The following is an 18,649-nucleotide window of genomic DNA, read 5'->3' on the forward strand; positions in this document are numbered from 1 at the left end:
CTGATAGAAATGGAATCAGATTATATGACTTCTTATGATTGGCTGTTCTTGCTCAACAGTGTTTATGAGGTCAGCCAGCTTACTATGTGTGTTGCTAGAGTTCTGGTGTGTGGCTATACCACAAGCTATCCATTCTGGTGACCATAGATGCTGTTCATGGAGTGACACCACTGCACTCAGCAGAATGGCTAAACCAAGGACAGAGAATGACAAATATGGCAAAGAGAACAACCAGAGCAGGAGAGGGAGCTGGTATCCAAAGCTTTTGGAAAAATGCTTGGTATTTTCTATGAAAGCTGAACATAGACATACACTACACCTCAGGAATTTAATTCTCAGGCATTTATTAATGGATATGTGGGAGAACATGTACTAGAAAGTTCATAGTGGCAATATCCATAGTTGCTAAAAGACAATTTTTTAGCTCCCAAGTTTGACTTCATGACAAGGAATTCGTTAATAAACTCTGTGAACTCACAGTCTGTCCACCATGTGCCTCTCAGTCCTTATCAACAGGAAGTTTCTCTTCATTTCCAAGGCCAAGGTTGTGTGGACTTGCTACATGCCTGGTTTTTTGTTGTAGTTGTTTTGAGACTAAGTTTTAATATGTAGGCAACCTTGGTTCGAACTCGTGATCCTCTTGCCTTAGTCTCTCCAGTGCTGGGATTATAGGCATGTATCACCATGCCCAATAACTGCTATGTTGTCCTGTGGATTTGTCCCCATGTTAACTCTTCTTCAGAGGTTGAAGCTATTTCCTTTCTCTCTGACAAAACTGACAGGGATCAGGGTTGTTGTTGTTGTTGTTGTTGTTTGGGGGGGTGGTTTTGCTTTTTGTGTATGCCAGTAGTAGGGCTTGAATTCTGGACCTGGCTACTATCCTTTAAGCTCTTTTTTTGGGGGGGGGTCCGGTTGTGGGGCCTGAACTCTGGGTCTGGGAGCTGTCCCTCAGCTCTTCAGCTCAAGGCTAGCACTCTACCACTTGAGCCACAGTGCCACTTTTGGCTTTTTTTTTTTTTTTTTTTTTGCTTTTTGCTTATGTGGTGCTGAGGAATCGAACCCAGGTCCTCCTGCATGCAAGGCAAGCGCTCTACCACTGAGCCACCTTCCCATCCCCTCCTTTAGCTCTTTTGCTCAAGGCTGGCTCAGCAGTGTTTGTGGGGTCATCCAACTGTTGTGTGGAAGCTCCACTTCCAGAGTTTTGGTAGTTAATTGCAGAGTCTCATGGACTTTCCTGCTGGGCCTGGCTTAGAATTGTGAACCTCAGATCTCAGCCTCCTCAGCAGCTAGGATTATAAGTGTGAGCTGCTTGAGCTGGCTGTCAGGGGCCAATTTTGATCTCCAGAATCTAGGAGACACTAACAGACACATAGATGTTTGCTGAATGCATAGTATTAATGGCAAACATGCATTGCATTTGAGATACCATTTAGGTGGGTTGCACATGTAAACGGGTTCCTACTGCAATCCTGGGAACTAAGCACTATAGTTGTCATCATCCCATTTTACAAATCAGTTAATGGAGACAATGCATCAAGAAATTTTCCCAAAGTCACACAACCAGTTAAGTGACCGAGTCTAGACTCGAACCCAGGCAGTGTGGCTCAAGTCCTTTCTCTTCAATGCTACACCATGACTCATTATGTAGCATAATGAGGGTCAGGACTTAAGGAGGAGGCAAGGGACTCCTATAACAATGGCCAGAAACTTTTAATTAGTGTCCTCTAAAGACCACTAGGAACACACCTGAGGTTAAATCAAGTTGGGTTCATTGATTCATTGCAATAAGAGCAAATATACACAGGAGGAACCAGGAGGAAACTCAGAAAGAGAGCATTAAGAGAGGATTTCTTCTAGGATTCAGCTCTTTTAGGTGGTTATGCGGAAGACTTGAATGAAGCAAAGTCTGGCTTCACCCTGGATTGGATGCTGTCAGGAAGCAAGAGCTAATCTATGATTGAGTAGCTTAATTCTTATGAACAGAGGAAAAAGAAACTGCCATTTTGTGGTTAGACATTGACTTTGTATTGTGTCTGTGTTCAGCTATGACTATGGAACGCTCTTGCTTTTGTCCTGACCCATTATTAAGGTCACAGAGTGGCCTTGTGTAGGCTGGGGTCCTGTGGAATGGGTAATGTCCTACTGGGGATACCAGTATCAGGCCACCTCAAGCTGTCAGCTTAAGTGATAAAATAATAGAGCAACATTGTTGTAGAACTTGATATAAATGTCAGTTCTTCCCAGAAGCCAAGAGTGGGCAGCCTCAGGGACTCCACCCTAACTAGGGCAGGTGGGCAGGGCTGATAGACACACATTATCTCCCAGCTGTAGTTTCTCCTTTATCTCCTTTTGTCTCAGCAGAGGCTGCAGCTTTCCACAAAGCTCCTCCTGGCCAGGAACACCTGGGAAGCTAGCACTCCACATGGCCAATTCGTATTCATCACCATTTATTTTTCCAGACCATATACGGCCTTGAAGGCATCCTTTCACCCAACACCCTGTATGGCTTCCACTGGTGACAGATCCTGTATCATTTAAGGCAATCACTTCTTGTATTTCTTCCTGGAAACTCGTATTTCTTCTCCTGAAATTGGAGACCTCCTTGGTGAACGTAAATTATCAGTTGCTTTTCCTGCCAAGGCATCTGCATTGTTCACCACTCCCTTCCTTCTCTTCCCTCTTCACCCCCTTCATTTCCAGCAGGTGGAGGCCATCCATTTCTGCCCCTCCCCCAACTCCCAGGAGCTGTTTGTTTTTAGCAGTCTGGTTTATTTACAGCTAATTCCAGCTCAGAATATTTCCATCAGGTGGACGAGTGTGAGGACAGCTTCCCCTCTCCACCCTCCCTGTCAGCTAAGCTAGGACTTCACATGTCTATTTTAGTGCCATTGAATGGTCTGTGGATCTGTCTTAGGCCTGTGCTGTCTCTGATGGAATCGTGTCTGAGCTCAGGGTCCAGTCTGGAACAGCCCCAGAAGGCTCTGCTGTAATGGAAACAATCGTGTGTGTAGTACATGAAGCTTGCAGAGACCTGGTATGCCACGTGCATGGCTCTGTCCCAAGCAGCTACCCTGGCAATGCCAGCTTTTAGGGGATTCTAGGACCGCTGCCCTTACTTAAAGACACAGAACTGTTTAATGTGTGCCTGCTGCATTGCCAAAGCACAAATGATTGTCTAATGCAGGCTTTTGGCAAGTGTTTGTCTAGGACTTTCCTCCATTGTTCACACTGCTTTTACCCTCTGGACAAAAATAATCAGAAAGATGTCTTTCTCCTGTTTCATTTCAAGAAACAGAGGCACATCCTTGGAAAGTGATACACGGCAGCGAACTCTTGGAAATATAGGAAGGACTTGCATCAAAGCCTGGGGCTTACGTTGTGGCTATGTTGTGACAGCACAACTGCCTTTTCAACCTGAGACTCGGTTTCCTCATCTGTACCACCCGAAGGTTAGTTCATACCATAGATAAAGTCCCTTTTAAAGATGACCACAATCACCATGGTGTCCATCCTCATCTCCCCATTCTGGAGAGAAGCCCACCCATCCACAGCCCATGAGGGATACTTTTTCCATTTCTACCTCCTGAACCAAGAAGCTCAAAGCAAGATAATATGTAACTATTTTTTTTCCAGTACTGGGGTTTGAACTCAGGGCCTTGCACTTGCTAGGCATACATCCTACCACTTGAGCCATTTACTAGTTCCAAAGACAATAATACATCATGGGAATCCACCAGAGAGAAGAAGTGACAGAAGGCATCTTGCCTTAGGAAGCTGGGAAAATGACAGGTGTAGCACAGCCTAATGCCTGCACCTGGCTGCTCAGTTGGTGGACTATTCCAGTTTTTCCCTCTTCTCTTTGTGTTGGGGCCTCCCCAGTCTGCTGGAACTGGTGCTGTGAGGCTGAGGAGGACTGCTAGTGAAGAGCACCCCCTCCATGGTGTCACTGAGTGCTCCCACAGGGGACAGATGGCCCTGCAGTGACAGTCACACATTGAGCTGCAATTTGCCCAACGTTTTTCATGATTCATGAGTTCCAGAGAAGGTTGCCCCCAGCTCCCAAACTTTCCTCCAACTCCCATATACAAACCACACAAGCCTTGAAAAAAGAATTCTGAAAAGTTGAAGAATTTGGACTTCGCTGATATAAGTTCACTGGTTGTGCCTCGCACCTGAGTGGGTATGGGTGGGGGCGGGGGAGAGGGGGACAAGTCAGGACACACTACAGAGAAAATGGGTCTGGAGCCTACTGTTCCTGAGCCATATCACCCAAGCCAGTTGGCCTGGAGTGATGGAGAGCATCCCAGGCCACTATATGCCAGGAGCCCTGGACCACAGAACATGATTTTACTTCAAAGCCTGGGGCGGGGGGGGGGGGGGGGAACAGCAGCTGCTACTCTGCCACCCTGAAGTCAAGGTCACAAGAGGGGCACAGACAAGAGCATATGTATAGTCATGTCTGCCAAGACCCCACTAACTCCATTATCAAGCCTCTTTGCACTGAAAATTCCAACACTGGCTGAGAAGTTTAAAATGTAACGTCTACTAAGAACTCCCAGGGCAAATCCATTCCCAATTCTTTTTTTTTTTTTTTTCAAAAACAATGCACACACACACACACACACACACACACACACACACACACACGCACATGCACACACGCACACACAAACTCACCCAAGCAGCAAGCTGAGTAACCGAGAAGTCCTGAAACAGTGAGCAGATGAGCCAGGCTGATAGATGGGCCCGTCATCCTGGGGCAATGCCCAAAGCAGACTGGCCGAGAACACAAGCTGAAGACAGGCTAAGATTCGTCACGCCCCCAAGCGTTCTCTGTGCCTGGCTTGTATGGCATTTGGGGTGGGAATTGGCCAATCCCTGCCATTTGCTATTGCTTTGGCCTCAGATGCCAGGGGCCTAGGGGCCAGTGCTGAGCCCCCCGGGAGCAGGAATGGGTCATCAGCCCTGTCAGCCACCCACAAGTGTTATTATCTAGCACAGGCTTGGAAGGCAGCATGCCCTCTCTGTCCAGAGGAGGATGGGAGGTTGGGAGCCCAGGGGACACTGATCAGCCCTGCAAGCCAAGAGGAAACAGCACAATCTGTCAAACAGACTGCTTTTCATTTGGCTTAAAAACTGCCTGGTCAATAGTGCTCTGGCAAGTCTCATTGTCAGCCCCCAACAGAGAGTATCCAGGAAGATGGCCCTGCTCTGCTTCAGGAAGATTTTTCACGGCCAGGGGGCTCAGTTCAGCCCTCACCAAATGTGTGCTAAGTGCTGTCAACAAAGCCAAACTTATAAGCCGGGCACTGGTGGCTCACGCCTGTAATCCTAGCTACTCAGGAGGCTGAGATCTGAGAATCGCGGTTCAAAGCCAGCCCGGGCAGGAAAGACCGTGAGACTCCTATCTCCAATAAACCACTAGAAAACCGGAAGTGGCGCTGTAGCTCAAGTGGTAGAGCGCTCGCCTTGAGCTGAAGAGCTGAGGGACAGCGCCCAAGCCCAGAGTTCAAGCCCCATGACCGACCAAAAAATAAAAAACAAAGCCAAACTTCAATAACAGAACATATACAAACACAATAAAGTGACATGTGTGAGGTATACACTAATACTTGTCTTATCCTTTATAGCAAATCCATGTATAAACATGTATACAGACACAAGTGTCATAACAGGTAAGATTAATAATCTTAGCACTTAGTACCTAGCATTAATACCTAGCAATAAGCACTTGATAATACACTTAGTAATGACCATAAACTTTAGCAAAGAGTCAGTAAACTTGTGCCAACAAGTTCCAGCTAGTAAATATTCTAGTAGGTCACATGATCCTCTCCAGAGCCCTTACACATGAAAACAACCACAGGTGGTCTAAAAGGAAATGCATATTGCTCTGTTCTAATAAAACTTCATTTACATAAACAGGAGTCAGTTTGGTTCTGGCCACAGACTATGTTTTGATGATCTCTATGCTAAACCATGCATTTACTCAGCCATTTATGTTTCATTAATTAGAAACAATGAGTATTGAATGTATGCAAGATACAACTACACAGTCTGTCCCTTGCAATGTGTTGTTTAGTGTCATGGAAAAAGTACTGGTCAAGAAAAAGTACTGCAGTCAGGAAAACTTGGGCCCAAGGTCATTAAGTAGCTGTGTGACCTGAAAAAAGTTCTTCTTTCCTTCCTTCCTTCCTTCCTTCCTTCCTTCCTTCCTTCCTTCCTTCCTTCCTTCCTTTCTCTCTTTCTTTCTCTCTGTCTCTGTCTCTTTCTTTCTCTCTGTCTCTTTCTTTCTCTCTGTCTCTTTCTTTCTTTCTTTCTTTCTTTCTTTCTTTCTTTCTTTCTTTCTTTCTTTCTTTCTTTCTTTCTTTTCTTTTCTTTTTCCCTTCCCTCTTTTCCCCCTCTCTCCCTCTCCCTTCCCATCTCCCTCTCCCTCTCTCCCTCTCTGTGCTAGGGTTTAAAATTGTGCAAAGTGCCCTACAATTTGAGACACATCCTCAGCCCCCTTTGCTTTTAGTTATTTTTCAGGTAGGGTGTCAAGTTCTGTGCTCAGTCTGGCAATACATACTGCTCCTCCAAGCTCAGCCTCCCATGTAGCACACATCACCATATCTAGCCCCTCTTTTCCCCTCATGGTACTGGGAAATTCTACCACTTGAGCCATAGGCTGACCTTGAGCTCATGACATCCTGCTTCTGCCTCCTGAGAAGCAGGTGTTACAGAACACCACTACATTTGGCCTTGAATCTTGGATTTCTTACCTGTGAAGTGGGCATGGTTAAAAAAAAATGGGTACCAGCTGAGAGCAAGAAATAGAAGTTAAAAATAGAAGTTAAAAATCAGGTGAAGCTTCCTGGAAGGGACAGCATTTGAGCTAAGTCTTGAAAGCAGAGACTTCTTGGTTCCAAGACTAGAGGAGAAAGGGAGGGAAAACTTGAACTCTGTTCCTTCTCTAGGGATATTTCCCTTTATTCTTCTCAGAAACTGTGTCTAAGGCTTCAGAAAAAGCAGCAATGAGCACAAGGAATGCTCAGTCCTGAGCTCCATACAGCTCTGGAAATATCTGGATCACATTGTTCCAGGTCATGTTCCTACAGATCTTCATTTTTCAAGCTTTATGTCACAAATCTTTGGGGGGGTTGCCACTTTTCACATCAAGGATATTTATGATCCAGATGGTCTCTGGTGGCTTACACCAAGGTCATGGTTCAAAGCCTTCCCAGACAGGAGAAGTCCATGAGACTCTTACCTTCAATTAACCACCAAAAAAAGCTGGCAGTGGAGCTATGGCTCAAGTAGTGGAGCACCAGCCTTGAGAAAACAGCCCCTAGGTCCTGAGTTGGGGATTGAACACTACCACCACTAAAAAAAAAAAAGAATATTTATGTTTTTACCATGTGGCATCAAATTTTTCCTAAAAAGATTTGTACATATAAATCATGCCCTGTGGGTGACTATACTGTGTATCACTACTTTGAAAACCAAGCAACTGGTCTTGATGATGGCTGTGGCCTTGTCTAACTCTACACATGTTCAAATCCTTATTTGGGCTCTGGAGACTAGGGCTTGTGGGTGATCTCCTGCCTTTCTCTGCTCTTCATCTTTCTTTTTTCTCAATCTTTGTATCTCTCTTATTTTGTCTCATTCATCCTGTCTTCACTAACTACTGAATATATAATATATATTAATATAAATGTATATATACTTACATATATATACATATACATACTACCTTTCAGCTGTCCTTCAGCCAGGTATGCCAGCCTGAGACTTAGGCACCCTGGTCTCTAGTCTCAGGAGCAACTAGCTGTGTGTGAACCTGGATAAGCTACTTCTCCTCTAGGCTTCGATTTTCCAGATGTAAAAGGGTAGCATCAGAACAGATCATCTCTAAGCTTCCCTCAGCTTTGGCTATCTCAGTAGTGGCCCCTTCTAAGGGCCTGAACAGGGATGAGGATTCTCTGTCTTCTTCCTGGTGTACAGTCCTTGTCCTCGGTTCCCCCAGGTACCTTGGTCCAAGCATCAGCTCACCAGAGCTGAGCTGCCTGCAAAACAGAATTCATATTTTCCAGTGTTTTCCTGCAGCTGTCAGCAGGTGTCATATTCACAGAATTTTGCCATAATGTCAGCTCTGGGATTTATCAACCATGGCTGGAGACCACTTCTGGAATACTGCTTCTCTGGGCACTGTTCCAGATGCTTCTGCCCCTGCTTGCCACCACACACAGCCCTGCTCACTACTGATCGGGATCTAAATCTTCAGTCTACTGTGTCGCTGGCTATCACCACACAGAAGGATGTCTGTGGCTGAGATAATACAGGTATTCTTCCCAGGTATCCAGAGTTCCCATGAGAGGCAAAGATATCTTTGTGTGAGATGGGCATGAAGGATCACAAGTTTGAGGCCAGTCTGAACTACATAGCAAGACTTACCTTAAAACAAAACAAATTGGGTGCTGATAGCTCAAGCCTGTAATCCTAGCTACATAGAAGACTGAGATCTGAGGATTTTGGTTCAAAGTCAGCCAGGGCAGGAAAGTACGTGAGATTCTTATCTTGAATTAAGTATCAAAAAGTTAGAAGTAGAGGCATGACTCAAGAGGTAGAGCATCAGCCTTAACGAAAAAGCTAAAGGACAATGAGCAGTCCCTGAGTTCAAGCCCCAGTACCAGAACAAAAAATAAAAGCAATTACAACAACAACAAAAACAAAAGACAGTAAAAATATATCTATGCTGTAAGCAAAGCACAGGATTCCCTGAGGTACTTCAAAATCTGGGCTGGGGAGTAGGTCTGAGCACCTGGATTCTACCTTGCCCACTGACAAAGACTCCGCCTGGTTAAACTTTTGTAGTGTTCTGCTGACTCCTCTTCTTGACAAGCCTCAAACTCTGGCTTTTTAGTTGTTATAATTTTCCATCCATATACTCACTCTGTCCCTCAGCTATAAGTCCCTGCTTGTCCTTGTACTGGAGCTGACGTTGACCCCTGTCTCCCATCATGTTAGTTTTAAGACCGAACCTTTAATCAAATTTTCCTTTTTATTTGTTTGTAGTACTAAGGATTAAATCAGGGAATCACCCTCACTGGGCTACCACTTGAGCCACTCCTCTGACCCTTGGTTATTTTCAAGGCGGGGCCTAGTTTTATGCCTACTTGGGCCTGAGTTATGATCCTCTCTTACTTATGCTTTCTGTGTAAGTGGGGATGACAGACATTGTACTTCCTCTGTAACTGAGATAATAAACATGTGCCCCTGTGTCTAGCCATTAGTTTCAAGCTTTCTTTTGTCTGAACTTAGCCCAAACCATGATTCCCACCCCCATCAATGCTTACCAAGTAGCTAGGATCACAGGCTTGAGCCATCATACTTGGCTTCCTTATCATTTTATATAGTGTCAAAATAATTTTTCTTTAATATCACTTTAAAGCCAATGCTTTTACCGGAGAAAAATTTTCAAGATTCTACCTGAACCCACAACCTTTATCGAATGCCTACTGCATACCAAGCCCTTGCTATGCACTAGCATATAGAGATGGAAAGGCTTGTGGTCTAACCTATGGGAGTAAGGCATTTTCGTATCTGCTAGGCTGTGCTGACTGTGGTGACAGGAAGGAGTCCTGTCTGTATTACATGCTTGCTGATCACCCATTCGGCAAAAATCCTTATCATGAAACAGTGAAAATACTGGATGCATGATCTATGCATTCTTGCTTTAGACCTGTGGCGAATCATCTCCAAGAGTAGAACATGACTCTTGGAGAAATTAAATTACACAGCTAGTACAGACTTGGGGTGAGAGTTCAAAAGGAAACTGAGCAATTGCCCTCTTGGCTAGCTCCTGGAGAACAGCTCACTGGACCCTGGCCACTTGAACCCTTCTTGATATCCTCACTGCTTGTATGGAGCTGAGCCATTCCTCTCCAGCCTGGCCTCGCTCCTCTTAGCTCCCAGCGACTGACTGTACATCATAGGACTGCCTATGAAGTGCCTGTAATAGCCCCTGCAGTAAGAAGAAACAGTATCATGTGGCTTTTCCTGCAAAAGACTCCACCCCTGCAGGATGGCAAAGCTACCAGATGGAAAGACCTTAATCTCCAAACACTAGAATGACTGAAAGCCATCTCAATCAGGACAATGGACTGTTATTAGGTAAAGCAAAAAAAGCTTTGAAATCATATTTAGCTTTTAAAATATTTACTTATGGCAGATAGCATTGTCCTAACCTAATGATGGGGAGCATTCTGTTTCTGTTCTTTCAATCCCTTTTTGACCCCACAACAATCCCACAAGGAAAACTCTGTGTGTGTGTGTGTGTGTGAGAGAGAGAGAGAGAGAGAGACAGAGAGAGAGAGAGAGAGAGAGAGAGAGAGAGAGACAGAGAGAGAGAGAGAGAGAGAGAGAGAGAGACAGAGAGACAGAGAGAGAGAGACAGAGACAGAGACAGAGACAGAGACAGAGACAGAGACAGAGACAGAGACAGAAACAGAGAGACAGAGGCAGAGAAAGACCAAGACAGAAACAGAAACTGGGGTTTGAGCTCAGGCTCTTGCTAGGCTGATACTTTGCTATTTGAGCCACACCTCCAGCCTTTTTGCTTTAGTTATTTTTCAGATAGGATCTTGTACTTCACCTAGATGTTGGGCCATCATCCTCCTACCTAAACCTCCAGAGTAATGAGTCTCAGGTGACATCAGGCCCTGCCGTATCAATGTTATTATCTTTATTTTCAGACAAAGATGGGAGAGATTGAGGGGTATACCAAGGTCATATACAATCTGTAGGCAGTAGCCACAGTTGAATTCAGATATGTAACTCTGGAGATGTGGATCTGGCATGAATTGGTGACCTATTCTGCCATAATCTTGAAGGAATGAGAACTACCTAAAGGAGCCAGAGAGAGTGGCTCAACCATTTGCTTCTGAAGCCCATCACTGACACTTTGAGTCATATTTCCAATTGAACTTTATAAATTCACCTTTGAGTTCCTGATTGCTATCCTGAGAACTCCTGAGAGCAGACAATTTGATTATTCCAGACACATAGAGGGTTCAATCAGGCGTGTTGGTCTTCAGTCTCATGTGCATTTACTTTTTCTGTTCTACTTTTCAAAGTGGGCAGAATCTGTAATTCACTCTGAAATCCACCAGTTTGCTAGGGTTGCATAATAAAGCATCACAGAGCGGCTGAACTAAACAACACACGTTAATTCTCCTAGGCTTGGAAGTTCAAAGTCCAAAGTCAAGATGTCAATAGGTTTGATTTCTCTCCTTGACTCATGACTGTCCTCCTACTGTGTCTTCACATCACTTTTCCTCTGAGCATGTGCCTCCGTGTATCCACATCTCTTCTTTGCAAGGACACCCATCAGATTGGATTAGAACCCACTCTAACGACCTCATTTAACTCCCCCAGCCCCATCTCTAAACACACTCACGTTCTGTGATACTGCAAATTATGAGAACTTCAACATAGAAACTTTGAAGAGACACATTGAGTCTACAGTGGTGAACTAAATGACAGAGGCAGAATAATATTTTTCTTTCTTAAGTTTTGAAATTGTTTATAATAAGAAAGAATAAAATTAAGGTAATTTTAAGTAGGCAACGTAGAACCACAAGATGTCTTTGTAAGGGTTGGGGCTGGGAGCAGGTCAGCCCAGTGCATCTGTTGGCAAATATATGTGCAGCCCTGGTGCTGCACAGAGCTAAGGTACCAGTGCTGCTGGGGGAGCCTGCAGCCACTCATCATGAGAGCTTTTTTTTTTTTTTGCAAATTTTTAAGTGATTACATAATTTCACTAATTTCACAGTATTGTGGGATAGTGATGCTTAGTTAAAGTCATAAACACATTTTAATATTCAGGGGCAAATTCTCTATCGTAGTCTATAAAGTTTATAAGTTCTATGGGCTTTATTTCTTCCACATTGGGTTCATCATGAGATCTTGAAGGTCACTGAGTCCCCAACAATGACACGAGAAAGATGATTCCTTGCCTCCACAGAGACACCTTGAGAAGGAGTCTATTCCAGCTACAAGGATGAAAGAAAATCATCTCCTATTAATCATTAATTTATATATGTTGTATATCTAGAATGCATTATTTGAACCTAGATTCAAGGAAACAAACCCATCCCCCTTTCCTTCCATAAGGGAATTATTTTGGACCTTATCTAGAGAAAGGCATCTGCTTCTTTGAGTTCAAGGTCTAATTTGACCAAATGGCATGTGGTAAATAGAGAGGAAGGAGGAGACAATGTTATTAGGAGGCCAGGGAACATAAAGAAGCCTTCCCATGGCTGGCTGCGCCTTGGCTCTGAATTCAATTACTGAGACCAGCATAAATCAGCGGGCACTATTAAATCTCCTGCTAGGGCTTGACAGGGGAGGCCAAGTTTGTAGAATTATTCAGGAGATCTGGCCACAGGACAGAGACAAAAGCCTCCAGCTGCATTGGGCCTGGAGGGGGAGTTATTTCCAACACCTGCTGACAACTGTGGCTGAGTGGAAAGACCCTGTGTTTCCATCATTATGTTTCCATGCCTTTATTTTTTCCATGGTGACATTCTAGCACTATGAGCACTTGGAATTCAAAACCCCTGCCTGAGAGCCCCAATCCTCATTCCCACCAACAGTTTCTGTTGTCTGAGGGTCCATGACAGGTGGCAAAGAGGGCAAGCTGGGCGCCTAGGATTTCCCAGGCTATCTCCTGGCTGCCAGCTGGGTATCTCTACCCATAAAACTCGTAGAATCATGTAAACTCCTGGATTCTAGAAGTTGGAGAAGTCAGGGTGGCCCCTTTGGACTTGGTTGAACAATGGTTTCTCAGTGGAGCAAGATCATAAGATGAATCTAAGGATTTTCATAGCATTGTGGTTGTATGATTCTACCATCCTAGAAGTTCTCTAAGACCTCAACAACTCTGTCTGTGACAGAAAATTCCCATCTTGTGCTATAGATTGGAGGCAGTGCTTTGTATGTATACATGGTCTTTTGTGTAATTGTTTAGCATGGTAATACATGAACATGAGGCAGAATTCAGAAAGCATAAATTGGTATAGATGAAAACAATTTCCCATCCATTTTCCCAGCCACCAGGCTCTACTGATTAGCTATCAATTATTGTTTCCTGTTTTTTCTTCTAGCAATATTTTATACATGTACAGCAAAAAGGTAGGGACAACAGTTTCCTTTCTTCCTCAAAGGGTTAATTGTAATATTATATTTTGTATGTAGATAGATAGATAGATTCCCCTTTCAGTTTCTTTTCCTTCTCTTCCCTTCCCTCCCTTCCTTCCTTCCTTCCTTCCTTCCTTCCTTCCTTCCTTCCTTCCTTCCTTCTTCCCTCCCTCCCTCTCCCTCCCTCCCTTTCCTCTCTGCCTTTCTTCTTTCGCCTTTTTGAGGCAGAGACTCACTATGTATCTTTGTCTGACATAGACTGGCCTTAAACTAAAATCCTTCTGCCTTAGCCTCCTCAATATTGGGATCACGGGCATGTACTACCACCACACCTAGGTTTTTTCCTAGCATTTTTTTTTTTTTTTGTCAGTCATGGGTCTTGAACTCTGGGCTTGGGCGCTATCCCTCAGCTTTTCAGCTCAAGGCGAGCGCTCTACCACTTGAGTCACAGCGCCACTTCTGGTTTTCTAGTGGTTTATTGGAGATACGAGTCTCATTGACTTTTCTGCCCGGGCTGGCTTTGAACCATGATCCTCAGATCTCAGTCTCCTGAGTAGCTAGGAATACAGGCGTGAGCCACCGACGCCCAGCTTTCTAGCATTTCTAAGAAATATCTCCTGTATAGCGATTTAAAGTACAACCACATAATTTCTATTACTGCCTAATATTCTCCTTCATTTGGAATACACAAAATTTGTTTACTCTGCCCCCTTAAATAGCCTTGTGTGTGCATGTTGATGAATTTCTAGAAATAGAGTGCTGGTAGGAACTGTGTGCACATGTGAGACCTGCTTCATTATCACAAATCCACATTCCATCAAATTCCACAAATCTGTCAATCCACATTCCCTCCCACAGCAGGACAGGGAAAATACCTGGTTCCATACAACCTCATGGACAGTCTGATGCTGGAGCTTTAGACTTTTGCGCAGTCAGCATGCCAATGTGGCTTTAATTTGCATTTGCCAAAGTGGATGAGACTGAGGTTACTGCATTATAGAGCTATTTGTACTCTTTTCACTTTTCCATTGGACTGTTGGTCTTCCTCTTACTTTTTCTTTGTTATTGTTTGTTTGTTTGTTTGTTTTTTGGTGCTAGTCCTGAGGTTTGAACTCAGGGCCTGGGCACTGTCCCTGAGCTTCTTTTTGCTAACACTCTACCACTTGAACCCTAGCTCTACTCCTTGCTTTTTTGGTAGTATATTGGTGATAAGAGTAAGGGGCTGGGGGTTTAGCCCAGCGGAAGGTGCCTGCCCGGTGCGCGCAAGGCCCTGGGTTCGGTCCTCAGCCTGGAAAAATAAAAATAAAAAATATTAAAAAAAAGAGTCTCTCAGACTGTCCTGCCTGGGCTGGCTTGAAACTGTGATCCTCAGATCTCAGCCTCCTGAGTAGTTAGGATTATATGCATGAGCCACTGGCATCCTATAAGTTATTTTTTAATGTATAAGGAAAATAGTACTTTATACTTTATTATGACTTGTACATATTTTCCCTAGTTTGTTTTTGCCTCAATATTTATTTATTGCAATATTAGTGTGTGAAGTCAGGGCCTTGTGCTTGAGCCATACCCAAAGTTCACAAGTATTTGTTTAGTAGAATTTAATGTGTTAGGCTTTTATTGTTTCTATTCCTGCCCCTTCTATTTTAAACTACCCTCTAAAATCTTTCCAAATTTCTTCCAATTTTTTTTTTGCCAGTCCTGGAACTTGAATTCAGGGCCTGGGCACTGTCCCAGAGCTTCTTTGGCTCAAGGCTAGCGCTCTACCACTTGAACCACAGCACCTCTTCTGGCTTTTTCTATTTCTGTGGTACTGAGGAATCAAACTCAGAGCTTCATGCATGCTAGACAAGCACTCTGCCATTAAACCACACTCCCAGCCCTCTTCCAATAATTTTGTAGTTTGTGTTTTATATTTAAATTGTTTAAATTGTATCTCATTTGTAATTTGTTCTAGTGTAAGAGGTACGTTTCTTTGTTGAGTTGTTTTACGGATGCTATTTTTCTTGCATTTTTAAAAACAGAAAAACAAAGGCTGAAAATGTGGCTCAAGTGGAAGAATGCCTGCCTAGCAAGTGTGAGGCCCTGAGTCTAAACTCCAATGTGGAGGTTTGAATAAAGAAAACAGAAAGAAAAGGAAAGTCTTTAAGCCACCTTTTACTAAGTCCTACATGCTAAGCTCTGGCCTCACAGACACCCTAAGTGTTGTTCATGTTTTCTTCATTTAGCAGGTAAGTCAACTGAGGCTCAAAGAAGTCCTTAAGGAAATGGCAGACACATGACTGGAACACAGATGGGGTGTCTCTTTGATTGCTCTGTTCTCCCACAATGTCCAGCTACTGATACACTCTAACATATGGCCACAGGGATCCACTTTACCCCTCATGGATTATTCATATGTTATTTTAATGTTGAAAATAAATGATGAACTCCTTGAGTAGGGTAGAGCTACCTTACAAGTTGTCTAATGAATTTGATCAGTTTGATGTAGTTATCAAGTTTATAGTTGGGAGAAGACAATAAATATTAGTCCCTTTAACTGATGGGAAATACCTCAAATGCTGGTTTCTCAACTATAGTCATAGTGAATTTTGAGACAGAAGGTTGGAGTTAGACATCAGAAAAAGGGAAGACCATATGGATGAAAAGGAGGAAGAAGACCCGATTCAATTCAAGGACCCACCCCTAGGTGCTGGAATTCCAGTTGAAAATCTCCTCTGTAATAATCTGACTGCATAGAAGGACCTTTATAAGACAAGCCTAGTGACTCTAACAGTTGTCTGCCTTGAAGGGGCAAGGGTGCCATTCCGTACAAAGCAGATGACTTATGAGGTGAGGACCCCATCCACCAGACTCAGGTAAACTGGATAATAAAAGTGGCTTGCCAGCTGGGCACTTGTGGCTCCTGCCTGTAATCCTTGCTACTCAGGAGGCTTAAATCTGAGAATCACTGTTCAAAGCCAACATGGGCAAAAAAGTCTATGAAACGCTTATCTCCAATAAACTGCCCCCCAAAAAGTTGGAAGTAGAGCTGTGGCTCAAGTGGTAGAATGCTAGTCTTGAGCAAAAGAAGCTCAGAGGCAATGCCCAGGCCCTGAGTGTGTGTGTGTGTGTGTGTGTGTGTGTGTGTGTGTGTGTGTGTGTGTGTGTGTGTGTGTGTATGCGTGCATGCACATGGTACACACCAGTACCAGGGTTTGAACTCAGGGGATTGGGTGCTGTCACTGAGCTTTTGCTCATGGCTAACACTCCACCCCTTGAGCTCCACCTCCCTAGAAGCATGTTTGAAATCTGGCTCACCCTTTCATTTTACAGGTGAGGAAGCTGAATCCCATGAGAGAGCAAATAATTGGTCTACTGCAATATATACATTAGTCCCAATTTTACTCTGCTTTAGCTCTGTGCTGCACACACTATAAGAACATTAGGAAACAGGCAATTTCCCCAACCAAGGAAGACGCTTTTTGCTTCTAGTCTTTATGATCTTGGTGGCCATGACCACAGAGGCAGCTCCAAAGCCGGCCTGGAGCATTGTTTGTGGAGGGGAGTGAGGGGCTAAATCAGTTGATTCAGATAACAAGGGGTTGGGGATGAAATCATTGGTCAGAGATACTGAGGAAAACATTTCCAGGGCCCCGAGTCCTCCCTCTTGCTTTCCTGGGGACAGAGCTGGCTGGTAAGGGAGCATGTCACCTTAACCAGTGCTGCTCCCACAGGACCCTGCTGCTCCCCACACTCAGGGGACTTTCGTCTCTTCTGCTGCTCCATAGCTGTATGCACGAAGAGAGAAAAATGAATGAGGGCCATTTTCTTCACTGGGCTCTTCTTAAATCTGAATTCTGTCAGACCCTGGAGCGGCAAGGTTACAGTCATGAAAAAAGAGCCTTATTTGGGCAGGTAGATCTCTATACAGAAGATGGTTATTGTCATTTGCCCCACCTCCTGTCTTCCAGGGTCTAGAGAAGCCCCATGCCAGGCATGAGACCTCTAGAAAGGCCTTCCTGGAACATGTGCTCCAAGAGGTCCCCAAAGCAGGAAAGCTCATGAGGCTTTTCCCAAACTTTACAGAAAGATGCCAGGAAGATGAAGCTAATGTTGCAGAATGAGCAGAGGGGAAAGAGAGGCTGGGTGAGGAGGCTCTTTTCCATCATCAGCCCCCAGCAGGTCAACTGCACGAGACTGCACAACCACAGAACTCTCCTCCAGCTGTCACCAGCTCCCAGACCCGTGCCTCTCTCATGTTTCTGTTGGTTGTCATGGAGAGGCAACTGTGGGCTTGAATAGAGCAGGATGCTCCTGGGTTGGGAGATGGCATGGGGCCAGGTGTATTTTTAAAGCCTTTGGGGAAAGCCCATCACACCAAAAGAACCTCCTTCCCCAGTCAATTCTTTCCTTAAGGAGTAGTTGACATATGCAAAGTTGAGAGAGTGGGCTCTTCCTTTCTGTTTTAATTTCACGGGCATTTTAAGGAAAAAGTTGCTTGGGTTGTATTTGGGATATTTACCCTTGGACTACGCATATGAGAACAATGACTTTTTGGCATGGGTGAGAGGCTCATAAAAGTCATGTCAGAACATGTGTATATGTGTCACAGGCTTTACGCCAGGCACTCCTGAAAGTCCCTCATGTTCATAATTAGTCCACTTAGTGCTCATAACTTCTCTGTGAGTTAAATCCCCTTTTAGCCCTGCTTTGAAGTTACAGGGAGGGAAATCATCCTAAGGTCTCAAGCTGAGGGAAACACAAGATTTGAACTCATGGTAGCATTGGTGCCAGAGGCCCTACATCTAACTACTACTGAAGTTTACCTGATTTGGAATTTTAGCCCTGGCACTGTGTGACTCTTGAAAAGTGACTGTATCTCTCTGTTGGTTTCCTTCTTGGTAAAAGGAGACTCTAATGGCTGATAAGATTAGATGCAGTATGCATAAAGATGAGAGGAAATAGAACATGCTCAATAACATACAATTCTATTATGGTGAGGGTGCATGTGGCAACTGGACCCCAACTTCTGCCTGACAGCAGAGAAGGGATGCTGAGCTGTAGCTGTTGCTGCCCTGAGGAGAAAGGGAGTCAAGAAACTGAAGACCACTAGGACGACAGCAGGTCTCTTGTATTTATGCTTGCTGCTTGTCACTTCCCAGCCTGAGTCCCTCAGCATTCATCAATCCCACCCACACTTCTGGCTTCCTGCCACAGGCACCCTCCCGCCATGGCCTCCTGTCTGGAGCAAGCAGGAGGAATACAATAGTTCACATACTCAGATCTAGGAAGACAACTATTTCAGCTCCCTATCTTCCCAAGTCCGCCCCCCGCCCCAGTAGAATTGAGCCCACAGAAGTAAACTGCTTGAAAATACAGCCTGCATTGACTGCCTTCCATTGTCCGTCTAACTTCACTTCTACTGAGACCATCTCCCAATTAAATCATTGTACCCAATTCTCATCTCAGGGTCTGCTTCTGGGAAGGAACC

At 44.4% G+C, this 18,649-nt stretch overlaps 2 protein-coding genes across 6 annotated transcripts in view; both read right to left on the reverse strand.

Moving 5' to 3' along the window:
* The window catches only part of Hacl1 (2-hydroxyacyl-CoA lyase 1), a 216,384-nt gene that overhangs the window by 111,256 nt on the left and 86,479 nt on the right, over window positions 1–18,649 (reverse strand). The window lies entirely within an intron of this gene.
* Colq (collagen like tail subunit of asymmetric acetylcholinesterase) overlaps window positions 1–18,649 on the reverse strand; it is a 64,523-nt gene that overhangs the window by 36,512 nt on the left and 9,362 nt on the right. For 2 of the 5 annotated variants that reach the window (XM_070018636.1, XM_070018634.1), the window contains exon 1: window positions 4,678–4,759. The exons of the other annotated variants lie outside the window; for them this stretch is intronic. In XM_070018636.1, the coding sequence (XP_069874737.1) occupies window positions 4,678–4,753 (76 nt within the window). In that variant the 5' untranslated portion in view covers window positions 4,754–4,759. Of the gene's footprint in view, window positions 1–4,677; window positions 4,760–18,649 lie in introns of those variants that run through there. 5 annotated transcript variants of the gene reach the window in all.

The sequence above is a fragment of the Dipodomys merriami genome, unplaced genomic scaffold (genome assembly GCF_024711535.1).
Source record: "Dipodomys merriami isolate MVZ:Mamm:240054 unplaced genomic scaffold, mDipMer1.0.p SCAF_13, whole genome shotgun sequence".
Lineage (NCBI taxonomy): Eukaryota > Metazoa > Chordata > Mammalia > Rodentia > Heteromyidae > Dipodomys > Dipodomys merriami.